Source organism: Xenopus laevis, chromosome 5S, assembly GCF_017654675.1.
Source record: "Xenopus laevis strain J_2021 chromosome 5S, Xenopus_laevis_v10.1, whole genome shotgun sequence".
Lineage (NCBI taxonomy): Eukaryota > Metazoa > Chordata > Amphibia > Anura > Pipidae > Xenopus > Xenopus laevis.
The window spans coordinates 108,689,142-108,716,815 of record NC_054380.1 but is presented as its reverse complement, the minus strand read 5'-3'; the positions used below and the strand labels follow the sequence as shown (position 1 = coordinate 108,716,815).

At 40.2% G+C, this 27,674-nt stretch overlaps 1 protein-coding gene across 1 annotated transcript; it reads left to right on the top strand.

Annotated features, from left to right (window-relative positions):
• The first annotated feature begins 1,204 nt into the window (after nt 1-1,204).
• On the top strand, nt 1,205-25,873 carry LOC108718144 (phospholipid scramblase 1). Its single transcript, XM_018265793.2, has 8 exons — nt 1,205-2,273; nt 2,618-2,764; nt 8,225-8,334; nt 9,101-9,143; nt 12,082-12,302; nt 21,447-21,608; nt 22,491-22,652; nt 23,480-25,873. Exons 1-8 carry the CDS (start codon nt 2,261-2,263, stop codon nt 23,510-23,512), a joined length of 891 nt encoding a protein of 296 aa, XP_018121282.2. The 5' UTR covers nt 1,205-2,260; the 3' UTR covers nt 23,513-25,873.
• Nucleotides 25,874-27,674: the final 1,801 nt, after the last annotated feature.

Below are 27,674 nucleotides of genomic sequence, written 5' to 3'. Positions count from 1 at the left end.
AACATAGCTGCTGTACAATGACATATAAACAGAACCTGCACTGTTATTAACACCGACTTCCTTTTCTCTGTCACTATATCACCTTTCTTGCACTGCACTGTGGGTTGTGGGTGCAGCTTTACAGTACAATAATGGTAGAGGAAACCCAATCCAACTTTAGCTGATGTCATATGTGCGGTGTTGTTGGTTTATTGAAACACCATTCCTTTATGTAATGATATATTAAAGACTGCACTAGCTGAAACGGATGAGAGTTTAGTCAGTAAGTCTATTGCCAATGTGCTTATGCCATAAAGTGGTCTCTTCTCTTGGCACCCTCAAAAAATAACCTAAAAAGTACATAAACTTTATCAGGTATGTAGCAGAATGATGATGTTTATAATGTGCTTGATGAAGAGGGCTACAGTCCTGGCAGGGGCGATCCTGGTCCCTCTGCCGCCTGAGGCAGCAGCAGTTGCTCATGCCCCCTCTCCCCCGTGCACTTTCTTTTCTGCACCTGAGGGGGTCCACGAGGGCAGCAGAGAGGGCCAGTATGCTAGCGCAGAGCCAGTTTGAAAACCGGAAATTCGGCTCTTAAAGTACCAGGAACGGCATTTTTGCGCCCCTGGTGCCTAGTGGGGCGCTGTTGCCTGAGGCTACAGCCTCAACGCGTCTCATTGGCGAAGCGCCCCTGAGTCCTGGAAGCTTGCCAAATTATCCAAGTAAACTCACCAATAAAGTGATCCTGTGGATGCCAATGTCTTTTCTGCATTTAAAGGGGGAACTCCACAACATAAGTAAAAAAATATGCAGACTTTTCATGACTTGTAATGGTTTGAATCAGTTCCCTAAGCCTAGCCCCCTGCTCTCCTGCTGATCTCTCTGACTACTTTGCTGAGCTGGCTGACTACCGTTACATTGAATCAACAGCCAGCTGTCCTGAACCTGCATCTTCCAAACGCCACAATTCCCTGCACACGTGATTTCAGTAAGGAACAGAACATCACAGTACAATGCATTGTGGGTTATGTAGTTCCTGCATGCTGTCTGTAAGCTGTGGAAGTTGTAACAATTTGTAACATCAGTGTTTTAGTCCCTCCTTCCCTGCCAGGATTTCAAATGATGTCGAAAGAAAAGAACTGTTAGCTGGATTTCAGCATAGAAATTTTTCATTTATTCATACTTTTTAAAGCAACCGATAATGGTGGTAGGTATATTAGGGGTTTCTGTGTTATGTGGGCCTCTTTATCAAATTTTAGTTTGGAAGCCGGAGTTCCCCTTTAAAGTCAAATAAAAGTGAAACAATCTTTAGACTTGTCTTTATACTGTGATGTTGAGTGTTCCTCAAAAATGCAATATCATTCATTAAAAATGTGCTTTAAAAAAAGTCCTTTGAAAACCCAGTGTAGTCTGCACAAACAGAAAAAGCTCTAATTTGTGGCTATAATTTGTCAGTATCCTAATGCTCTGAATAATCAATAATCCATACAGAGGCAATTCCCATAATAGCCACACCCTTGTTTGTTTCCAGAATCCAGGCTGCAACCATATTACATTCCATCGCATCCTTCAGTGATCCATGTATAGATGCAGGTCCCTAAATAAGTCCACAAACGAAAGCTGCTCTTACTCCTTCCCAGGGGTAATTGTATGCAACATTCCAAGAAACATTAGATGGCTGCCTTAGGGCATGCACTCAGTTCCCAAGTGGAAACAGAGTAAACTGACAGTTAGGGAGAGCTGGGTTTGTGAACATGTGAAATGTGTTACTCTGTAAATTATAAATTTGTTAAACCTCAGTTGTTAAACAGTGCAAATTATATCCTTTGCGTCTTCCTAAAAATTTAAAAAAGTTACATTTTGTGTATTTGGCTTTAGAAGTATAGCCATATTATGGCGTATAGGTTATACATATGTAGCTAGCTTTAAGTAGGCTCAAGTGAAATGCAATTTAAGAGTTAACACCACTAATAAATAGCCTATATTTTTTCCTTTTAAATATAATAAGATTTAAATGGTTTTCAATGTTTCTATACACCTATTCATTAAATCAAGCTATACTTTAGTATTCTTTCAACAGACCATAATTAATTTGTTGTCGGATACTATTCGGTGTTAGGGTTGATGGGTTTGCTTTGGAGACTCCAGGATGCATACAGTAACAGTATCTGAGAGGTCCATGCGTAGTTTGAATCAGTAACTGATACTAGAAGACTAATTGTTAGGTGTGTCATTTAAACACTGTTTTTTTCCCTTCCTATTTTAGAGTCTGTGGGGCGACATGGAGATGAAAGGTAATGCATTAAACAATGTACATCGCTAATAAAATCAATGGTGTTTTAGTTAAAATAGAAGTACAGATGATTTATACATAGTAATCACTTTAAATGCTGTTTAATATGCTTACAATACACGTGATTTTCATACCTTCAGACAAATGCTACACATGTCATGTTCACACTGTGTTTTTTTTAAAGACAGTGTGATTATGCTTGAGCTAGTGCATAAACGCAAGCAGATTCAAGCTGATTCCGGGCAGCCTTTTTCTTTATTTTTCCTTTACTCAATTGCAATTATGAGAAATTTCTCTTTCCCCGTGATGAATTGTGTCATTACAGTCATTTATATCTTTTATCAGGTGGTAATGAACCTAATCCAAATCTTGGTTATGGGAACCCAGGATTTCCAAATGCAGATTATTCAGGATATGCCCCACAACAAAATCCTTATGGATTTTCACCGGCTGAGTACCAACCTGCTGGATATCCTCCTGGACCATACCAAGGTAAGAGATTTTTTACCAATGCTAAAATAACCTTTGTAAGTAACCATTGAGAACTGCACAGGCTGGCTTTAGATTTGTGTTTCTGTATATATATATATATATATATATATATATATATATATATATATATATATATATATATATATATATATATATATATATATATATATATACAGGGCCGCCATTAGAAATCACGGGGCCCCGTACAACAAAATTTTTGGGGCCCCCTGGGCCCCGCCCACACTGACTACCAAGCTCCACCCCATATCCCGCCCACATCGCAGTTAAAAGACCACACAGACATCAGCGCTAAAAAAGTAACCCCCCCCACACAAGTTGTAAAAAGCTATTGATGGTCAGGGCCCCCTTATAAAAAAAATTGGGGCCCCAAAAAAAAAAAAATTAAAATTTTTTTTTTTTTAAAAACATTGGTGGCAGGGGCCCCCTGTTAAAAAAAACTTGGGGCCCCAACAAAAAAAAATGTAAAAAAAACTAAAAAATAAACAAACATTGGTGGCAGGGGCCCCCTTCTAAGTTAAAAACAAATTGGGGCCCAAAAAAAAATTTGAAAAAAAATTAATTTTTTTTTGAAAAAAAAACAAAACATTGGCGGCAGGGGCCCCCTTATAAGTTAAAAACAAATTGGGGCCCCAAAAAAAATTTAAAAAAAAAATAATTTTTTTTTGAAAAAAAAAAAAAAACTGGTGGCAGGGGCCCCCTTACAAGTTAAAAAAATTTGGGGCCACCAAAAAGAAAATTAATTTTTTTAAAAAAAAAAAAACCCAAAAAAAAACAATGGTGGCAAGGGGCCCCTTACGAGTTAAAAAAAAATTGGGGCCCCAAAAACAAAAGTTTTAAAAAAAAGATTGGTGGCAGGGGCCTATAGAATATTAAAATAATACATTGGTGGCCAGGGGATTAAAAAAAAAAAAACACAAACTGGTGTTCAGTAGAATTGAACTCATGGCTTCAGTACTTCAACTTCGCCTCCTTTCGTGACTTCGGGTCTTTTCACCGCTTCAGGACTTCGGCTTCGGCTGTTTTCGTGACTTCGGGTCTTTGCGCTGCTTCAGGACTTCGGCTTCGGCTGTTTTCGTGACTTCGGGTCTTTTCGGCGCTTCGTGACTTCGGGACTTCGGCTTTTTCCGTGACTTCGGGTCTTTTCGTCGCATCGGCTTCGGCTTTTCGGCACTTCCGCATTCGGCACTGAAGAGGCAAGACGTACGGCTCGGGCGCTCGTAAGGGGGGCCCGGATCTTCAAAAAAATGCAGCGCTGCCGGGCCCCCCTTCATGCCCGGGCCCGGTACGCTTGTCCCCCCTGTCCCCCCCTGATGGCGGCCCTGTATATATATATATATATATATATATATATATATATATATATATATATATATATATATATATATATATATATATATATATATATATATATATATATATATATATATATATATATATATATATATATACAAAGTTGCCAAAGTTGAAAATGCCCCAGCACTCTTACCAGTGCACTAAGCGAGGATCTCGTTGCACACTTCTTCGTCTCGTCCCCACTTTGCTAAAAGTGTATATTTAAATTCAACACATCAGTACAGCAACGTTTCAGGCAGGCTATATGCCCTTTATATATGGCTTGATAAAGGCCATATAGCCTGCCTGAAACGTTTCTGTACTGATGTATTGAATTTGAATATACACTTATACACTTTTTGCAAAGCTTGTGTACCGCTCCATTCCTATATATATATATATATATATATATATATATATATATAATATATATATATATATATATATATATATATATATATATATATATATATATATATATATATATATATATACCTTACTTCTCCGTGTGCTCTGCCACCAGCGTCCCAGCTTTATATGTATCCACTCGGCACATAGATCAGGCGGCACTCTGAATAAGATAAGAGGCTGTTTATTGAAACAGGTGGAGAATCTGCATAACTAACAGGTTTCAGGAGAAACACCCTTAACCATAGGCTCACAAATTAGTGGTCATTGTTTCCTTAAATAGGTAGCATAACAGGGACCTCTGCCGGGCTCCACATTAATTATCAGCCCTTAGTATAACAATTGCATATCACATTTAAGTTATGCCACCCAAAGTTAAAATCACCCTTTATTATACAGCATTAAAAAGCAATGAAGCAAACAAAACAATAAAAAGGAAGGAACTTATCTTTAAAAAGGGCCCTCCTTTTTTAAAACGTGCCAATACTAGAATTCAACTGAGCATACTGTGAGCAAAGCGTAATACCAATAGTCAATTTATAAAGCATCGCAACGGGTCATAAAATCACTTTAAATGTAGTATAACATTAAAATTCCTATTAATATAAATATGCAAGATCGTGCCTTGTGTTTAAACCCCTAGGAACTCTGGTATCCAACTTAAAGGGCACCTATCGCAGCCAAAATCAAACACATATTAACAATCTGACCAGTACAACCTAAACACATTCAATCAAACTACAATTGTATTTTTTTTAAAAAAAACTTAAGGTTTTAAAAAATCCCTTACTTTGTCAAATGGGAGGGAGTCCATACAGTGACTATAACAGTGGCCATAACATGCAAATTTCAGGAGCATGCTCAGATTGTAGTATTGCCTTGAGTATTCTACCCAGAATGCCTTGTTTTAGTAAAGTATCAGGAGGTTTCCCTATCTTGTCCCCTGCTGGTGATGTTATTATGCAAATGAAGGGCAAACACTAACTTCCAGCAGGTGGCAGCACTACTGAACAGCAGCTAACACAGAGGTTTGGCTGATTTGAAAATAGCTTAGAAGGGTTACTAAACAACCAAGGAATTTCAACTGAGCATGTGCGAGATTTCAGAGCTGCAGCTGGCTGTGAAGGTATAGGTCGGAGGAGCCAGTGAAATCCAAGATGCCTGCCTTAGCTAGAACTGCAGAGGAGATATGGGAGATCTTGCAGAAGGTACAGTGAGCTGATAATTTACAATATACAAACAATTCTAAAATTCTAAAATAGCATTCCATGAACTTTCACATAGTGTCTTTACTTAGTAAATGATTTTAGTTATGATTGGTGCCTTTTAAGGATCCAGATAGCCTCTCTTAGATTTAAGGGGTGCAAAATGTTCTAACTTGTTCTATAACATGACTATGAAGATTTTCATTCATCCAGGTCATGGTATATCTAATATTACATTTTTTTAATTACTTCAAAAAAAAAAAAAAAAGTTCTATTGGATACCTTTGGGAGAACAAGATGCAAAAATGTTTTCCTACAGGGGATTTTTCATCCTTCTTTTCAATGGCCTTTATGTACTCTCTCTCTCTTAAGCAACGAATAGATCAACCAATAATTCATAATCTGCACTCTAAGAGATTAACTATACGTTTTGAATTACAGTTATAGAAACCTTTGTTCTGATTTACACGACCTGTAACTTTAGATTTAAAATCATGACTAACGTCAATTACTTTGCAGGTTTTGCACATAGTTGCTCCACATTTAAAGTTCCCTTTAGCAAGAGCCAACTGGCCCTAGGGGCCAAGATACTTCCTAAAGTGGGGGCTTTCATTGACACATACTTTATGGCATTGCGGGATAATGCCTCCTTAAGCCTGCTGTCGTTGTATAGGATTGGGGGGAAATTTCTTCACTATTCTGCAAACAGAGTCAAATTCTTCACTAAATTCACTAAAACTCTAAAAACTGTCCAGATAGATAGACTATACTACATGAACTTCCTTCAAGCCGCCTGTCAAGCTTAAAATACAATCTGCAGATTCATTGTGTTGGTGGGTGTGTGGAGCATCGACATGATGAATTGAAGAGGATCTGCTTCCTGCAGTCCCAGTTGTTCTGGTTGTTGACCTGAACATTGTGAAATTGAATACTGATGCTGACACAATATTCCATTAGTTCCATTAGTTTTTTCTACCATAAAAAATATGGGTACAAAGCCTGATTTCCAACCAAGTATGGAAAAAGGAGCTTTTAAGAGATGGGGAAAGTGGAATAACAACAAAATGAAAAGACTTTATTAGAAATAACAAAATGATTCCCTTAGCAGACATCCAAAAGATGTGGGGTATTCACCCAAGAGACACTTGGGAGTATAACCAATTACAGTGTTTTATTCAATCACGTGTAAATAAAGAATGGAACAGGCCTGACACGAGTTGGGAAACACTCCTGTTCAGAACATGGGACATAAACAAACCCCTCTCAAAAACCTACAAATTGTTCATTGAGAATTAATCTCAAAGCCCCAGTCCTACATGCTCGGAATGGGAAAAGGAATTAAAAATGGAATTGTCTGACAACATTTGGCTTAGAATTCTTAAATCGGTACATAAGTCATCCAGGGCAGTTAGAACTAGAGAGGCAATATACAAATTAAGTATGAGGTGGCACTACACACCTCTAAAACTGAAAAACATGTACCCTGCTAATTCAGGATTGTGTTGGAGATGTAACATCTCAGATGGAACTCATACACACATATGGTTGACTTTCCCAGTAATGCACGACTATTGGAGTAAAATTCTAGCAGTAATTAACAAGGTGACGGATAGTAATATAAAGGCAGATAATCCCTCCCACTCCTTCTTGCTTTCTGTATCCCCATCCCCATATAAATCTTAAATAAAGAATTTACAAAAAAAAAATATGGGTACAGAAGTCCAAACAGTATACTCAAGGTATCTACAGCAGGAAAAATAACTGTGATTAAGGAAGCAGAATAATAAACTATGTATATGAAAAATTATCAGATACTAATGATAAGTGAATTAATCACCCACTACAAAATATTGTAAATGTACTTCCCCTTTAGAAATAATTGCCAAACTGTGAGGCTGGCCACAGTTGGGGACGGGGAGCAGTAGTAGAGTGACCCAGTCTGAAAGGCAGTATTTTCTCTACAGGTATGGGGTATTTCATCCAGAATGATTGGGACGCGGGTTTTCCGGATAAGGGATCCTTCTGTAATTTGGATCTCCGTATTTTAAGTCTACTAAAAAAATTGTTTAAACATTAATTAAACTCAATAGGATTGTTTCGCCTCCTTTATAGATGTATTATATCTTAGTTGGGATCAAGTACAAGGTACTGTTTTATTATTACAGAGAAAAAGGAAATAATTATAAAAAATGCAATTATTTGATTAAAATGGAGTCTGAGGGTGATGGCCTTCCTGTAATTTGAATCATTCTGGCTAAAGAGTTTATATGTAACAGATCCCATACCTGTACTATATTTTCTTTGAAGCCCTACTTGAAGGGGGGAGGGGTTGAAACAAAAAGTCCAAAAACCCTTTTCTGTACAATACAGTATATACAAATTATCAAGAAACGAGAAAACCCAATGGTGCAAAATAAAATTACTTGTTACAGTAGTGTATACCAGCAGCTACTAACTGGCTATTCTTCTTGCCATTGTGCTTTACATTCTAAAGTTCAGCCTGGCCAAGCGATGCCAAATCAGCCTGGTGTTCCTGTAACTGCCTGGATGCCGGTTCCCCCTGCCATCCCTAACTGCCCGCCAGGGCTGGAATATCTGAGTCAGGTAACAACAGAAGATCATGTATACTAGATAGATAGATAGATAGATAGATAGATAGATAGATAGATAGATAGATAGATAGATAGATAGATAGATGATAGATAAATAGATGATAGATAATAGATAGATATAAATATAAAGTGACCGGCATCTACCACAGATTTTGACACATAGAAATGCTGATGAAGAGGATTACCCCTTCACTCCAATGGAGAATCCATTTGAAGGTCTCTACAGTATATAGCAAGATAGCTTTATATTTGAAACATTTATATAAAAAATATTTTTATGTGAAACAATGTGTGTTATAGCTTTAGTTATCTTTAATTATACTTGGTATCATACACAAGATTAAAAGTCTGATATTTTTGTCCCTTGTTTATCTAGCTCAAGGGAGCAGAACACCAAAAAATTAAAGTGTTTTAAAGGAATGACAATATAATGGACTGATGTATTTTTATATAAACTATAGTGGATTTTCTGCAGCAAACACACCAGTTGTACCAGTGCAGGACAACAGTACATTATATTTTTATTACTTAAACAAAAACTTTCATATTTTGTGTGTTACTGTTCCTTTAAAGCCCCATCAAAACTAATTGCTTATCGGTCACTACTAGTTACTTCACTGGTTTAAATAAATACTGTAAATGAATAAGTAAATAATAGTATATAGAAATGTGTTTCTCGTGTTCAACTGGGTTATGGCTGAACATTATTGTGTACTTTTATTAAACCTAATGCTTAATCTTATCTTTTAACTTGACAGATTGACCAGATACTGGTTCACCAACAAGTTGAGCTGCTAGAAGGTTTGTCAGTTCTCTTTACACAGTGTATTTTGTACTACGTTGTGTGCCAAAATATTTTGTACTTATGACTTGGTTGGACAGTATAAAGGATATACTGACATATTAATTCTTTTGAACCTCGTTCCCACTTGCAAAACACACAATGATCAAAGCATTGTGAATACCATGGCTTCCAATAGTTAAAACATTAAATAACTTGATACATAATAGAGATATTATTAAACTTTAATTATATAGTGCTGACACATGTTTGCAGTGCTTTACAGTGATTGTACACATTCACATACCACACTAGGTTCAATTTAATCATCAGCCACTTAACTTGACTGTATGTTTTTTTGCATGTGGGGTGAAACCAGAGTAAACTGACACAGCCAAGAGAATAATATACCACATTCTTGCAGATAGTCCCCAGGTTGGATTCAAACTCAGAAACACAGCAATGCAAGGCCAAAGCATGAGCAACTCTACAAGCCACTGTTTGCATGTTCATACACACACAACTGGAGGAACATAGTTTTATATGGAACAAATACAAGACTAGTGAGCAGAGTTCTTCTTATTCTACTGCCACGTTTTTCATTACTGGGTATAGAAAGGATGTAAGAGGCAAAAAATGTGATAGCAATGGATAAAGTACAGTGAGAAATATAGCTAATGGACAGAAACAGTCTATTAATAAAAGCAGAGATCTTGTAAAATCAGTCATTCATTTCAGTATCTGAAGTTCCCTAAAGCCCATGTTGGCCTGGTGTTTCAAACCCTTGCCACCAAGATTGTATCAAAAGCTGCCATAGAAAAAAAATCTAAATAGAGGGTGAACCAAGCTGATATCCGTGGTTTAGCTTGAAGGAACAGTTCAGTGTAAATATTAAATCTGGATAAATAGTTAGACTGTACAAAATAAAAAATGTTTCTAATATAGTTAGTTAGCCAAAAATTTAATATAGAAAGGCTGGATTGACTGGATGTCTGACCTAACAGAAGAGAACACAACTTCCTGCTTTTCAGCTCTATAACTCTGAGTTAGTCAGCGACTTTAAGGGGGGCCACATGGGACATAACTGTTCAGTAAATTTGTAATTGATCCTCAGCATGCAGCTTAGATTCAAAAGCAACAGTTATGACCCATGTGCCCCCCCCCCCAAGTCTCTGATTGGTTACTGCTTGGTACCAAGTGGAAACCAAGTAGTGTTCTGTCTTGTTCTGTTAGACACACAGTCACTTTATACGTTACATTTTTGGCTAACTAACTTTATTGAAAACATTTTTTATTTTGCACAGTTTTTATTTTTATACTGAACAATTCCTTTACTGAACTGAAAAAAACTAAAAAGACCATTATTACTGTCTTTGCTGCATCTATCCTATTTTGTACAAGAGAGCTTTGCATCCTGTAACTGATTATTAAGGCACAAGGGATATTTAAAGTTGCATGTTTTAACAAGTGTCAGTATAGCTCAGGCCTGGACTGGCAATCTGTGAATCCTGGCAAAGCCAGAGGGGCTGCTGTAAAATGCCATAGACACTCACTATTTATTGGGCCTGTGTTGGGCTGTTTGGGCCTCTGAAATGCCAGGGCCTATTTTGAATCCTAATCCAGACCTGGTATCGTTTTAAACTTACCTAGTGCTATTTGCACATTCTAAAATTAACACCCAAACCCACATTACACTCCTGCATCAATCAGGGGTGCATCGGCCATGAGGCAAGGTGAAAACCATGCCTCAGGCATCAGTTTTCCACTAGTTACCAGGAGTAGCAAAAAGCTGCCCTGCACTAATGATGCACCCCCCCTCCTCCTGACCGCATCAACGGAAGATGGGGGGGCATCACAGGGCCAACCTTAGTGCAGTTTTGGGGCCCGAATCACCCCTAGTATCAATCTGTCATATAGCTTCTTTTTCAGCACTGTCTTTAGGCTTGAGGTTTAGGGCACACACCCAGTAGGCTGGGGGCACTGTTTATATGTCTTCCATGCTGTTTAGTCTTTGCCCCATGACCAATGTCACTCCTTCAAAGAGAACTAAAGCCTAACTAAAGAAGTAGCTAGAAATGTTGTACATAATGTTTTGGGCTTCTGTACCAGCCCAAGGCCACCACAACCCTTTAGCAGTAAAGATCTGTGTCTCCAAAGATGCCCCAATAGCTCCCCATCTTCTTTTCTACTGATTCACATGCTTTGTGCTGTGACCAACTCACAATATACAGTACACATAGAATATAAATGTCACAATATAAGGCTGATTAGTAATTAATACAGATAATTAGTACATGGCAGCACAGAAACCAGCGCAATTAGCATCAGAATTTAATAATCAGCCCTTTAGCATCAGCTTATATTACAGACAAACATCATTTTCTGATTGATAATTTGTGACGACCCCTAAGTTGCTCAAAGCCCACTGAGCATGTGAGTGTCACAGACACTTTCCAAGATGGCGCCACCCATGACAAGTTTGAAGTCCTGGATCATTGCTGCTATTGAGAAGCTGAAACTTTAGGCTGGTGCAATAAATCCAGTATATAAAATATGGTATTTTTACCCATATTCATTTTTAGGGTTTCGCACTGGGAGAAGCTGCAACTCTGACTAGCAGTGGTAATTGAAGAGAGGCTGGAGAGGCAAAAAGTTTAGTTTAGCAAGTGAAAGAGGTTGACTCTAGCAGGCATTTTTAAGAAGAGTCCCATCTGATGTGTGCTTCAGGCATTCCATGGGAAGTGGTGGCAGAAAGGAGTGTTGGCAACATCAGGAACAGTTGTGTGGAAGCCAGAAGTCTAATACCAAAATTGCATAGAGTTGATCACTAGAGGAGGCTGATTTGTTGCATTTTAATTGCCTATGAATCCCCTACCTAAGCTAAGGATCTTGCCTTGTAGTGTAGACTGTGCTGTTGAATGTAAATCACTCACTCTTCTCTTTTTATTTGCTTTCTAGCACTGACTGGATTTGAAACAAACAACAAATATGAGATAAAAAACAACATGGGCCAAAGAGTCTACTTTGCTGCAGAAGAAAATGATTGCTGCACGCGGAATTACTGTGGCCCAAGTCGACCCTTTACCATGACAATTGTCGATAACACGGGTCGGGAGATTATGAAAATAGACAGGCCGTGCAGATGTTCAGCCTGTTGTTTCCCCTGTTGCCTACAAAAAGTACGTAAAGCAACTTATGTAACATTTGTGTCTTTATAGTTTCACGAATTTGTATATCTAGGGCATTCATATTTCTGTGCTTAGTCCCTCCCTGCAGTACAAACTTTTAGGATTTTTCACAATAGCATATATTATCCGGAAACCTGTTTTCCAGAAAGCTCTGAATTACAGAAAGGCCGTCTCCCATAGACTCCATTTTAATGAGATCATCAATGATTTCCTTTTTCTCTGTAATAATAAAAAAGTACCTTCGACTTGATCTTATTGAAGATATAATGAATTCTTATTGGAGACAAAACAGTTTATTGGCTTTATTTAAAGGGGATGTTCACCTTGGAAACACTAAAGAAAAATTCCCATAAATAATTTTCCCATTTAAATAAACAGTAACAGAATAAGTTAGGTTGAAAAAAGACACATGTTCCATCAAGTTCAAGTTTAAAACCTATAAATAACCTGCCTACTGCTAGCGGATCCAGAGGAAGGCAAAAAAACTCAATTTGAAACCTCTCCAATTTGCCTCAGAGTGGGGAAAATTCCTTCCTGACTCCAAGATGGCAATCAGACTAGTCCCTGGATCAACTTGTACTATGAGCTATCTTCCATAACCCTGTATTCCCTTACTAGCTAAAAAGCCATCCAACGCCTTCTTAAAGCTATCTAATGTATCAGCCTGTACAACTGATTCAGGGAGAGAATTCCACATCTTCACATCTCTCACTGTAAAAAACCCCTTTCCGAATATTTAGCCAGAACCTCCTCTCTTCTAATCAAACTGGTTGACCTTGTGTCAGCTGGAAAGACCTACTGGTAAATAAAGCATTAGAGAGATTATTATATGATCCCCTTATATATTTATACATAGTTATCATATCACCCCTTAAGCGCCTCTTCTCCAGCATGAACAACCCAATTTGGCCAGTCTTTTCTCATAGCTATGATTTTCCATACCTTTTACCAGCTTAGTTGCCCTTCTCTGTACCCTCTCTAATTCAATAATGTCCTGTTTGAGCACTGGAGACCAAAACTGTATGGTGTATATAATCTAGATGGGGCCTTACCAGTGCTCTATACAGTGGAAGAATAACTCCCTCCTGCCGTGACTCTATGCCCCTTTTAATACAGCTCAAGTCCTTATATGTCCTTGCAGCTGCTGACTGGCATTGCTTGCTACAGCCAAGTTTATTATCTACAAGGACTCCAAGGTCCTTTTCCATAATGGATTTGCCTAGTGGAGTCCCATTAAGGGTATAAGTAGCTTGGATATTTTTACATCCCATCTGCAAACACTGATACATTATTTAAAATATCCTCCTCTAAGTCATTAATAAACAAGTTCAATAAAAGTGGACCCAATACCGAGCCCTGAGGGACCCCACTAAGAACCTTATTCCAAGTATAGAATGTCCCATTAACAACCACCCTCTGTATCCAATCCTGTAGACAGTTCCCTATCCATGTGCAAACGACTTCATTAAGCCAAACAGAACAGAATTGAAAATAATATTTACGATATATTTTCATTAACAAAAATTAATATTTTTTAAAATGGTGGCTAATCTCCCTGTGTGCCACCACCCCAATAGTTATATTGAAGAACTTTATTCTGTACTGTGTACAAAGTACTAAGTTGTAAATATAATTTATCTTCAAATTTTCCTTTTTATTTAAAACGTTTCTTGCTAGTAAAGCACCTTTTAATTATTTTTGTAAAGAGCCAGTGTCTCCTTAGGGCCCTGACAGGGCGCTTTATCTCTGCAGAAAATCCTGCAAAATGAGCCCAAAAATACTTGCCAACTGCATCATCGGAATGTAAAACACTTTACATGCAGTGATCTCAGGTAATCGCTTATCTGGAAAACCCCAGGTCCTGAGCATTCTGCATAAGAGGTCTCATACCTGTACATCATTGTCTTCTAAAATGTCTTTAAAATAATATAGACTCATTTTTCCCACTATAAAATCAGACTATAGCTAGAGCAAGGTATTAATGGGCTACTGCTTTGCTGCCAGTATCTGGTAGAGGGATGATTCCTAGAGATGTCGCGAACTGTTCGCCGGCGAACTTGTTCGCGCGAACATCGGGTGTTCGCGCTCGCCGGAAGTTCGCGAACGTCGCGCGACGTTCGCCATTTTGGGTTCGCCATTGTTGGCGCTTTTTTTTGCCCTCTCACCCCAGACCAGCAGGTACATGGCAGCCAATCAGGAAGCTCTCCCCTGGACCACTCCCCTTCCCTATAAAAACCGAAGCCCTGCAGCGTTTTTTCACTCTGCCTGTGTGTGCTGAAGAGATAGTGTAGGGAGAGAGCTGCTGCCTGTTAGTGATTTCAGGGACAGTTGAAAGTTTGCTGGCTAGTAATCGTTTTGATACTGCTCTGTTATTGGAGGGACAGAAGTCTGCAGGGGTTTGAGGGACATTTTAGCTTAGGTAGCTTTGCTGGCTAGTAATCTACCTTCTACTGCAGTGCTCTGTATGTAGCTGCAGTGGGCAGCTGTCCTGCTTCTGATCTCATCTGCTGACTGCTGCAATAACAGTAGTCCTTGTAAGGACTGCTTTTATTTATTTTTTTGTTGTTTTACTACTACTACTACTACTACTATAAGAGCCCAGTGCTATTAGTCTAGCAGTGTTGGGGAGTGGGACTGGTGTGCTAATCTGCTGCTCCTAGTTTAATATTCATTTTTTTTTTATTTTACTTTTTTTTATTTTACTACCGCTGTAGTAGTGTATAAGTTGACCTTTTAGGCATTATTTGCCCTGTAGGCATTATTTGCACACTGTTTTCTTCAACCCGCCATCTAGCTGTGTGACCTTGTTCACATTCTGTCTAAATATCCATAATATTACCGTCTCCAGAAAAAACACCGGAGTGACTTTTTTCAAGCAGCCATAATATATTTTACGTAATCCGTATCCACCGCTGTAGTAGTGTATACGTTGACCTTGTAGGCATTATTTGCACAGTGTTTTCTTCAACCCGCCATCTAGCTGTGTGACCTTGTTCACATTCTGTCTAAATATCCATAATATTACCGTCTCCAGAAAAAACACCGGAGTGACTTTTTTCAAGCAGCCATAATATATTTTACGTAATCCGTATCCACCGCTGTAGTAGTGTATACGTTGACCTTGTAGGCATTATTTGCACACTGTTTTCTTCAACCCGCCATCTAGCTGTGTGACCTTGTTCACATTCTGTCTAAATATCCATAATATTACCGTCTCCAGAAAAAACACCGGAGTGACTTTTTTCAAGCAGCCATAATATATTTTACGTAATCCGTATCCACCGCTGTAGTAGTGTATACGTTGACCTTGTAGGCATTATTTGCACAGTGTGTCTTCAACCCGCCATCTAGCTGTGTGACCTTGTTCACATTCTGTCTAAATATCCATAATATTACCGTCTCCAGAAAAAACACCGGAGTGACTTTTTTCAAGCAGCCATAATATATTTTACGTAATCCGTATCCACCGCTGTAGTAGTGTATACGTTGACCTTGTAGGCATTATTTGCACAGTGTTTTCTTCAACCCGCCATCTAGCTGTGTGACCTTGTTCACATTCTGTCTAAATATCCATAATATTACCGTCTCCAGAAAAAACACCGGAGTGACTTTTTTCAAGCAGCCATAATATATTTTACGTAATCCGTATCCACCGCTGTAGTAGTGTATACGTTGACCTTGTAGGCATTATTTGCACACTGTTTTCTTCAACCTGCCATCTAGCTGTGTGACCTTGTTCACATTCTGTCTAAATATCCATAATATTACCGTCTCCAGAAAAAACACCGGAGTGACTTTTTTCAAGCAGCCATAATATATTTTACGTAATCCGTATCCACCGCTGTAGTAGTGTATACGTTGACCTTGTAGGCATTATTTGCACACTGTTTTCTTCAACCCGCCATCTAGCTGTGTGTATTATCGTTTCCAGAAAAACCAACTGAGTTTTTGTTGTTGTTGTTGTTTTTTAAAAAATAATGCCAGGCAAAGGCAGGCCGCCACGCAGAGGCCGTGCTAGGGGCTGTGCTGCTATGCAATCCTGTGGCCCTAGCAAATTGCCCAGTTTTAAAAAGCCAATGACCCTGAACTCCCAAAATGCTGAAGAGGTAGTTGACTGGCTTACACAGCACACCCCATCCTCTACCGTTTCTAACTTTACCACAACATCCTCCTCATCCTCCACTGCTATGGCCACCCCACGTAACACTTCCTCCACCACCGGTGCCCCTTCTTCACTGGGGTCAGAGGAGTTATTTTCCCATGAGTTTCTTGAACTGAGTAATGCGCAACCATTATTGCCAGAAGAAGATGAAGGAGATGAGGACCTTACACCAGATTTAATTCTGGCAGAGAACACGACAGAGATGGACATAATGAGTGATGAGGAGGAGGTCCCCGCTGCTGCTTCCTTCTGTGATGTGTCAGAAGAAATTGATGCATCTGAGGAGAATGATGATGAGGAGATTGATGTTTTGTGGGTGCCTAGTAGAAGAGAGCAAGAGGAGGGTAGTTCAGATGGAGAGACGGAGAGTCAGAGAGGCAGTAGGAGAATAAGACTTAGAAGAAGCAGGGAGGACAGCCCGCAGGGATCAGTAGGGCAACAACATGTATCGGCACCTGTGTTCAGCCGGCCAACGCACCCGCCATTGCCGCCAATGCCGCCAACTTCTACTGTTACCGCCAGATCGCACACTTCCAAAAAGTCAGCAGTGTGGGATTTTTTTAATGTGTGTGCCTCTGACAAAAGCATTGTAATTTGCAATGAGTGCAGTCAGAAACTGAGCCTTGGTAAGCCCAACAGCCACATAGGTACAACTTCTATGCGAAGGCACATGAGCGGCAAGCACAAAGCACTTTGGGAGCAACACCTCAAAGGCAACAGGCAAACTAAAAGCCACACTCCTTCTGGTCCAGCATCTTACTGCTCTACCTCTGCTCTCCTTGACCCGTCTGAACCACCCTCCACTCCGCCTTCCACCTTGACCACCTGTTCCCATTCCCAGTCATCTGCCACCAGCCAAGTTTCTGTGAAGGCCATGTTTGAGCGTAAGAAGCCAATGTCTGACTGTCACCCCCTTGCCCGGCGTCTGACAGCTGGCTTGTCTGCACTCTTAGCCCGCCAGCTTTTACCATACCAGCTGGTGGACTCTGAGGCCTTCCGCAAATTTGTAGCAATTGGGACACCGCAGTGGAAGGTACCCAGCCGCAATTTTTTTTCTAAAAAGGGAATACCACACCTGTACCAACATGTGCAGAGCCAAGTTACCGCATCTCTGTCACTTAGTGTTGGGCCAAAGGTCCATATGACTACTGACGCATGGTCCTCCAAGCATGGTCAGGGCAGGTATGTCACCTACACTGCCCACTGGGTGAACTTGGTAATGGCTGGGAAGCAGGGAATGGGTAGCTCAACAACAACAGTGGAGTTGGTGTCACCGCCACGGATTGCACGCGGTTCTGCCACCACCTCTACTCCTCCATCGCTCTCTACCTTGTCTTCTTCTTCTTCTTACTCTGCTGCTGGGTCCTCCTTCTCCTCCTCCACACCTGTGCACCCCCAGCTCCCCCTAGGCTATTCGACGTGCCAGGTACGCCGTTGTCACGCTGTCTTGGGGATGACGTGCCTGGAAAGCAAAAACCATACCGGATCTGTACTCCTGTCATCTCTGCAGTCACAGGCCGATCGGTGGCTGACCCCACACCAACTGCAGATCGGAAAAGTGGTGTGTGACAATGGAAGCAATCTGTTGGCAGCATTGAGACTAGGCAATTTAACACATGTGCCCTGCATGGCACATGTGTTAAATTTAATAGTCCAACGTTTTGTCTCCAAGTACCCAGGATTCCAGGACGTTCTCACCCAGTCCAGAAAGGTGTCGGCCCATTTCAGACGTTCCTACACAGCCATGGCACGCCTTGCTGACATTCAGCAGCGCTACAACATGCCAGTCAGGCGTTTGATTTCTGACAGCCAGACTCGCTGGAATTCAACGCTCCTTATGTTGGAACGTCTGCTGCAACAACAAAGGGCCGTCAATGAGTACCTTTTTGAACTGGGTGGTAGGACTGGATCTGCACAGCTGGGGATTTTTTTCCCCCGTTACTGGGTGCTTATGCGCGATGCCTGCAGGCTCATGCGACCTTTTGAAGAGGTGACAAATATGGTCAGTCGCACCGAAGGCACCATCAGCGACCTAATACCCTTCGCTTTATTCCTGGAGCGTGCCGTGCGACGAGTGACAGATGAGGCTGTAGACCAGCGTGACGAGGAGCTGGAAGCGCACGATTTCTGGTCGGAATCACCAGAACGAACCCAGGCACCTGCTGCAACGCAGGGAGAGGTGCCAGAAGTGGAGTCAGAGGAGGAAGGTGGCTTTGTGGAGGAGGAGGAGGAGGACCAACAGGAGCAGGCTTCCCAGGGGGCTAGTGGTGACCTTTTGGGGACCCCTGGTCTTGTACGTGGCTGGGGGGAGGAGACCGTGGATGATGCAGTCCTTGATAATGAGGAAGAGGAGATGGATAGCTCTGCATCCAACCTTGTGAGAATGGGGTCTTTCATGCTGTCATGCCTGTTGAAGGACCCCCGTATCAAGAGGCTTAAGGAGAAGGACCTGTACTGGGTCGCAACGCTACTAGACCCTCGGTACAAGCATAAAGTGTCAGAAATGTTACCAACATACCACAAGTCCGAAAAGATGCGGCATTTACAAACCAGCCTGCAAAACATGTTGTACAATGCTTTTAAGGGTGATGTCACTTCAGGAACTCATCAACATTCCAGGGGCAGAGGTGCCAGTAATCCTGCCACGAGCACACCTGCAAGGACAAAGCCCTTTGGCCAGTCTGTAACGTCAGACATGCAAATGTTTTTCTGTCCAAGGCAGCGCCACAACCCTTCTGGATCCACCCTCAAAGAACGCCTCGACCGGCAGGTAGCGGACTACCTGGCATTAACTGCAGATATCGACACTCTGAGGAGCGATGAACCCCTGGACTACTGGGTGCGCAGGCTTGATCTGTGGCCAGAGCTGTCACAATTTGCCATGAACCTCTTGTCTTGCCCAGCCTCAAGTGTGCTCTCAGAAAGGACCTTCAGTGCAGCAGGAGGGATTGTAACTGAGAAGAGAACTCGCCTAGGTCACAAAAGTGTCGATTACCTGACCTTTATTAAAATGAATGAGGGGTGGATCTCGGAGGGTTACTGCACGCCGGAAGACTTGTTCTGACTTCTATGCAGCTGTCCTTCTCTTCAAGCCTCATGACTCCACACACAGCTGTCCTTTAGCGTCCTCCTCCTCCCTCCGCCACCGTTACAAACTAGGGTGCAAACCCTACTGGTTTAATTTTTTCTGGCCTCTGTGCTTCAGTGGCTGCAACCAAAAAAACTGGGCAAACAATGTCTACAAGGTCAACGTATGGCAAAAAATGACTATTTTCAGCATTTATATGGCATATTTTTTCTGGCAACTGTGCTTCAGTGGCTGCGTCCAAAAAAATGCATATTTTCTGCATTTATATGGCATAATTTTTCTGGCCTCTGTGCTTCAGTGGCTGCAACCAAAAAAATGCATATTTTCAGCATTTATATGGCATAATTTTTCTGGCCTCTGTGCTTCAGTGGCTGCAACCAAAAAAATTTATATTTTCAGCATTTATATGGCATAATTTTTCTGGCCTCTGTGCTTCAGTGGCTGCAACCAAAAAAATGCATATTTTCAGCATTTATATGGCATAATTTTTCTGGCCTCTGTGCTTCAGTGGCTGCAACCAAAAAAATGCATATTTTCAGCATTTATATGGCATAATTTTTCTGGCAACTGTGCTTCAGTGGCTGCGACCAAAAAAATGACTATTTTCAGCATTTATATGGCATATTTTTTCTGGCCTCTGTGCTTCAGTGGCTGCGGCCAAAAAAACTGGGCAAACAATGCCTACAAGGTCAACGACGTTGACCTTGTAGGCATTGTTTGCCCAGTTTTTTTGGCCGCAGCCACTGAAGCACAGAGGCCAGAAAAAATATGCCATATAAATGCTGAAAATAGTCATTTTTTGCCATACGTTGACTCAACGTATATGGCAAAAAATGACTATTTTCAGCATTTATATGGCATATTTTTTCTGGCAACTGTGCTTCAGTGGCTGCAACCAAAAAAACTGGGCAAACAATGTCTACAAGGTCAACGTATGGCGAAAAATGACTATTTTCAGCATTTATATGGCATATTTTTTCTGGCAACTGTGCTTCAGTGGCTGCAACCAAAAAAACTGGGCAAACAATGTCTACAAGGTCAACGTATGGCGAAAAATGACTATTTTCAGCATTTATATGGCATATTTTTTCTGGCAACTGTGCTTCAGTGGCTGCGTCCAAAAAAACTGGGCAAACAATGCCTACAAGGTCAACGTATGGCAGTTGTTTAAAGAGAACAGTAGATTACTAGCCAGCAAAGCTACCTAAGCTAAAATGTCCCTCAAATCCCTGCAGACTTCTGTCCCTCCAATACAGAGCAGTATCAAGCAGATTACTAGCCAGCAAACTTACTATCATCTGTCCCTGAAATCACTAACAGCTCTCCCCCTACACTATCTCTTCCAAGCACACACAGGCAGATTTTTCAGATACATTTTTGCCCTTGATCCCCCTCTGGCATGCCACTGTCCAGGTCGTTGCACCCTTTAAACAACTTTAAAATCATTTTTCTGGCCAGAAATTTTTTTTTTAGATGTTAAAGTTCGCCTTCCCATTGAAGTCTATGGGGTTCGCGAACCGTTCGCGAACCGCTCGCGTTTTTGCGCAAGTTCGCGAATATGTTCGCGAACTTTTTTTCCGACGTTCGCTACATCCCTAATGATTCCTAATCAACTTCTTCTTTGTTTTGCTAATTTTGCTTATTATTTTTTTTGCCATTCTAATATGATCTTCCCTGACATGCTATAATAAACAGATAATTTTTATTTTTCTAGATATAATTTCTCCAATTTATGCAGATCTTTACAGATACTGTACATATGTGCATCTATCCTTGATCCTCTGTAGCTGACAGTCTTAATTCCCTGTTGCATTAACACAAGCACACACTGGGACTAGGTTCATCAGGAGCTAAATAACCTCTAAACTTTCATTTTTCTCTACAGCTTGAAGTGCAAGCTCCTCCTGGGACAGTTGTTGGTTATGTTGTCCAGAACTGGCATCCTTATCTGCCTAAATTTACTATTCAGAATGAGAGAGAACAAGGCGTTCTGAAAATCAGAGGCCCTTGCATTCCTTGTAGTTGTTGCACTGATATTAACTTTGAGGTAACAAAAATTCATTTGCATCTTTTGAAGTAGGGAATGGGAACATAAAATTACCACACAATATAGCACAGGACGAGAAACTAGTATTTCAGAATACAGATGAGCATTGTATTTTACCAACCATTCAAATATTTATGATAAAAATACAGTATGTATATCAGTTTTGTGAAATTCCAGGCACCAAGTTGAAGGTACGTGGGCCTGACTTAAAACAACTTCATCTGCCCTGTGCGCAGGTAGGGTGATATAAATGCTGAGACCTGAAGTTGGATACCATAGAAGTGCATGGTATAATATAGAAAATACAATCAATGCATAAATAACAAGCTATTGTATTACAAATGAGCTAGGGGAGCAGCTTAGTCATAAATCATGTGGCCTAATGCCACATGGTTAGTTTTGGCCTAAACCAAAACCTCATTTAGAATTGAATAAGAAAGCAAGTATATTTCCTTTTAATCCAAGCTTACTGAACTTCAGTAATGCCTGGATTTACTAACTGGGAACCCCTAGGATGGCTCAGCTCATGGCCGCCCTCTTCCCTCTCTCCTCCCCTTCCCCTACCCTACCCCTGTTCCCTCCCCTACCCCCTTCCTTTGTGTGCCCATATGCATGTGCCCGGCACTGGAGACATGCAGGAGATTTTCAAATCCTTTGCATGCCAGTCTTCAGTGCACATATCTAATTTGTATGCGGCATGCCTCCCCTCTGATGCCCTAGTTCCAGACCTTTGTAGCCTTGCCATAAATCCTGGCCTGACTTCAGTTACAAAAACTGATATACATTCATATACCATTATTTGCAACATATTTCATGTTTTGCACACTACAGTTTCTAATGGCAAGAATTACTGTTAATTCGTGTATTTTGTTTTCCTCCTAGGTAAAGTCAATGGATGAGAGCTCAGTGGTTGGAAGGATCTCCAAACAGTGGACTGGTAGTGTAAACGAAATATTCACAGATTCTGATAACTTTGGAATCCAGTTTCCAATGGACCTTGATATAAAAACCAAAGCTACCATGCTTGGTGCCTGTTTCCTCATCGTAAGTTAATTTTAATTTCTTTTCTTATAGATCTATGCTCGATGCCCATGTTTTGCTTAAAGGCATACTAACAAGTTTCAGACATGTCAATATCATTGTTGTGTGCAGCACACATTTATATGACTGATAAACAAAATAGTCACAGAATTTACAGGCACATTGATCCCAGTAGAGCAGGGATCCCCAAACTTTTGAACCCATGAGCAACATTCAGAAGTAACACTAGCATGAAAATTGTTCTTGGGGTTCCAAATAAGTGCTGTGATTGGTCATTTGGTAGCCCCTATGTGGATTGTCAACCTACATTGAGGCTCTGTTTGGCAGTGCACCTGGTTTTTATGCAACCAAAACTTGCCTGAAATTCAAAAATAAGCACCTGCTTTGAGGCCACTGGGAGCAATATCCAAGGGGTTGGTGAGCAACAATAAATAACATATTGCAACTTCCATAATGTAGAATGTGTTGTGTTCTAGAACACTAATATCTTCAGAAGCTGAATTAACCTTCCCAAATACCAGTACCCTCATTGGTACAGCACAGCCATTAAGCCAATATTCATGAAAAATTGGCCAACAAGCTTGGTTTTAGATGAATGCTACCCTGTTTATACAATTGTAGCTACTGTCACTCATATATAAGAAACTTGAATAATTTTGGTTCTGCTGCCGTTGAGATGCTGCCTGGAATGAATTGTGGCAATATATTTTACTGTGCACAGAATTAAAACATATGTGAAACCCATCTATAGAGGCTATAACAAGTAGAGAATAACTTGGTCCTGCAGTATGTCTACATCAAGCTTATAACCTTCCTTCTTTTCCTCCTAGGATTTCATGTTTTTTGAAACGAAGGATAATTGAAATGGAAGACTGAGTTTAAACAACAACGTGTATACAACCTATTATAATAGTGACTGCAAATGTTTCACTGCGGTCCATTAACAATTTATTGTACGATTCAGATTCGTACATAAACATGTGATGCTTGTGGCTTACTTTAAATGGCAGTGACCCAAGTTTGATCTTGTAATTTGCAATGATTTTTAGGGTAATGGCACAGTGGGGAATTTGGACATTATACCAGCTGATTAAAAACCATTGACATTTTCATCTGAGAGTAGTATTAAAAGTAATTTAGTGTAGATTTTTCAGATTATTCTCATAGAGGAAAAGGTGATTTTATATATAGCTACTAAGAATGCAGCAATAATATGTGTACTTAATAGTGCTATTAAGTACACATAATATACGGTAGCCATGCATTTTAATTTAATGTATTTGGTTACTCCTCCCCTTCTACAGTTGATTGTGCCAAGGAAAATGCTAAAGCTGGCCATACATGCTCAAGTGGTGTAGCCCATTTCTACCATTCTGCCCAACTGTCTTGGCATATTTGTCATTTCATGGCTCAGATCTTCCTGTAATGATGTCACATTGCAGTTGATCTGTCTAAAGGCCATACACGTGCCGATAAAAGCTGCCGACAGACAGAGTCGGCAGTTTATTGGCCTGTTTGGGGCTCTCCGACATGCTTCCCCGATCAATATCTGCCCGAAAGTCACCAGATGTTGATCGGGCAGGGTAAAAAATCCTGCGGGATCGCGGCGACTCTGTTTCTTGATGCAGTCCCGCAATCTGACCGCCTGTATTGCCTGCATTGCCATCCTACCAGTGGGCCCTAGGGCCCATGATCAGATCAGCCCGATATCGCCCACCTCAATTTGTATTTATCGGAGAGATCCGCTCGTTTGGTGACATCGCCAAATGAGTGGATCTCTCTGTGTATGGCCACCTTTAGCTGAAAACCAAATATGCTTATGATGTTGAATGGGACACCAGACAATGAGGAAGAGAAAGGAGCCATGGCCCATATATACTGCACCTCTTCACCTTTCCAATGACTCTCCTGCCTGGTGGTGAAAATCCCCCTAGATGGCATACTTCAATCAATTTCAAATAGAATTTTTGGAGAGAGTCATGGGCGAACCTCCCTTTGTCCTTTCTTCCTGATGAAGGAAAGGTGTACCCCCCCAAAAAATGTTGATGCACAGGTGGTTACAATAAAAGGGGTAAGCACCCCACCTGCAACAAACATGATGTCTGTGCGACTCTCTCCAATAATTCTACTTGCCATATAAACTTCCTAGCACATGTGAACATTAGCTTCACTGTTTATGACCAGTTGTACTGTATATCTCTGAGCGGCATGAGGCCAAGGCCAGCCATTTACAGTTTTGGAGAAGTCATGATGATTATCTTAGTTTTCCTCTTTGTCTATTTATTATAATAAGGAAATGTTTCCTGGAAGTAATTTACTTGAAATAACGATCTACCTCTAATAGATATATTGAAGAGCTTTATTCTGTACTGTGTACAATGTACTCTGTACTTTGTTCTATACTGTGATTCTGTACATAAATTAAGTTGTAAATAGAATTTTCTTTTTCAATTTCAACTTTTTAGATTAAATTGCCTTTTCCTTTTCATTTAAAAAGTTTCTTGCTAGTAAAGCACCTTATAACTGATTTTGTAAAGAGCCAGTGGGGTAAATTTATCAAAGAGTGAAGTTCTGCAGCTCTCAATTCATTTCTATGGGATTTTGAAAGGCGTATTTATCAATGGGTGAAAGTGGAATTTCACCCTTTGATGAATACGCCCTTAAAAATCCCATAGAAATGAATGAGGAGTGGCGGAATTTCACTCTAGTGGCGGAACTTCACTATTAACTTCTCTCTTTGATAAATATACCCCATTGTTTTCTTAGGGCCCTGACAGGGCACTTTATCTCTGCCCTCCTGCAAAAAGGGCCCAGAAATACTTGCCGACTGCACCCGTCGGAATGTAAAACGCTGTATATGCAGTGATCCCAGGTAATCGCATGAAAAAGCCTTCTTCCGAGGTTGTCACATGCAAAGTGATTAAAATGCAGTGATTCCAATGGGTGTGGCTAGACAGGAATTTTCAGACACTTTGTGGCCTTGGTAGAGACTTCTAGAGCAATATAATAATTTTTTGTCATGTATTTTGCATTATTTCTGTGCTAATATTCACCTGAAAAACTTAAAGACTTACCTAAACATTAGATCATTAAATAAATGTTTAAGTATTAAAGGAACTTGTGATGTTTGTTGTAACATATTTTGAGATCTCTTTTAATCTATGATATTGATGTGTTGGAGTGTAAGAGAATACAAGCAGTATATTAACACCCTCTCCATTGCATAACTTGACTTTCATGTATTATTGTCCTATACTGTAGATAAATATATAGTGGAGTACATTTGATCAGGAACAAATTAAACTGCCTCTTTTTTGGTGTGTGTGGAACTGGAAGTTCTGGGAGAAACCCATGGACCCACAGATGTAGGGAGAATGTACAGTTCCCAGGTCAGAACCAATCGTAGGACTCCAGTGCTGGAGAGAGAGAAATGCTAACCACTGAAACATAGTCCCAGGCACTGTCACATAATTCATCCTACATGTGGATGTGAAGTAACAATCCTAAAGTTCTACCCTGCTAAGTACTTCTAAATATATTGTTATTGGAGTAAGACTGATCTAGTGGAATTTGACCTGTTGGGATGATGGGGGTTGGCAGTGAAGATGTTTACCATTTCTTATTATTTTAGTGCCAATCAGTTGGGTCTTTCAAGCCATTTGTTGACTGATCAGATCAATGTACTATGGCCGTCCATACTTGTGACTAGATTAACCATGGTTTCATTGCTTGGCCCTTGGGCCATCCCTAAAGGACAACTAAAGCCTAAAAATAAATATGGCTGAAAATGCCATATAATATAAACTGAACTTATTGCACCAGCCTAAAGTTTTAGCTTGTCAATAGCAGCAATGATCCGGGACTTCAAACTTGTCGCAGGGGGTCACCATCTTGGAAAGTGTCTGTGACACTCACATGCTCAGTGGGCTCTAAACAGCTGTTGAGAAGCTAAGCTTAGGGGTCTTTGCAAATTATCAAACAACAAATGAGGTTGGTCTGTAATATAAGCTGATGCTACAGGGCTGAATATTAAATTCTGATGCTAGCTGCACTGGTTTCTGTGCTGCCATGTAGTAATTATCTGTAATAATTACTTATCAGCCTTATATTGTGACATTTCTATTCTATGTGTACTGTATATTGTGAGTGGGTCCCTAAGCTCAGTAAGTGACAGCAGCAAAGAACCTGTGCAGTGAATCAGCAGAAAAGAAGATGGGGAGCTACTGGGGCATCTTTGGAGACACATATCTTGTCTGCTAAAGGGTTGTGGTTGCCTTGGGCTGGTACAGAAACCCAAAACATAATGTACAACATTTCTAGCTACTTCTTTAGTTATGTTTTAGTTCTTCTTTAATAAATGGTACATGGGTATCCCTAGGTAGCTCATGAGATTTTGAATAGTGCATACAGAAATATAGCGTTGTCCTTTGCTCAGAGCAGAATTTATTTCAATAAACCACAGAAATCAGTGCAAATAATATACTTGTTAAAAAAAAAAAAAGATTTAAAAAAAAAATTAAATGCAACAGCTGTATACTCTAATTTGCTTTTATACCCAAAATCATAATTTACATTTGCTGCTACTATAATGTATGCTACCTGAGATCTCTGTGTTTGACCAGGCCATAAAAAGGATTTCCACTTCTACTAAAACTCTAATTGTTTAAACTAAACTTCCATACCTCATTAAAGTGTCATTAATTTCTGTTTCATGCCAACATGCCCAACCAGCTCATTTACACACTGAGTAGTCTTCCTACCTACTCATTGAGGTGCCTTTGAGAAAATGTTTGTTCAAGATGTTGTACAACTGTGTTTCTTTGTTTTTTTTTCTTATAATTATATGGTCATGTACCCAGTCCGACCCTGTAGTCTCCTTTACTTAAAATACCACATTAAAACCAGTCTGCATTTGGGAATGAAAAAAAATTGCAGATTGATTGCTTATTGCCTATATCCCCTACAAATACACACACACATTACACCTAAGCATATTAGTGGCCTTTCTGATATTTATCACAACTT

Bases quoted from the DNA above. Each gene is read 5' to 3' on its own strand.
- LOC108718144 (XM_018265793.2), top strand. The intron at 12,303-21,446 runs GTACGTAAAGCA...TTTTCTCTACAG, and splicing joins TCCCCTGTTGCCTACAAAAA to CTTGAAGTGCAAGCTCCTCC. The intron at 21,609-22,490 runs GTAACAAAAATT...TTTTCCTCCTAG, and splicing joins GCACTGATATTAACTTTGAG to GTAAAGTCAATGGATGAGAG.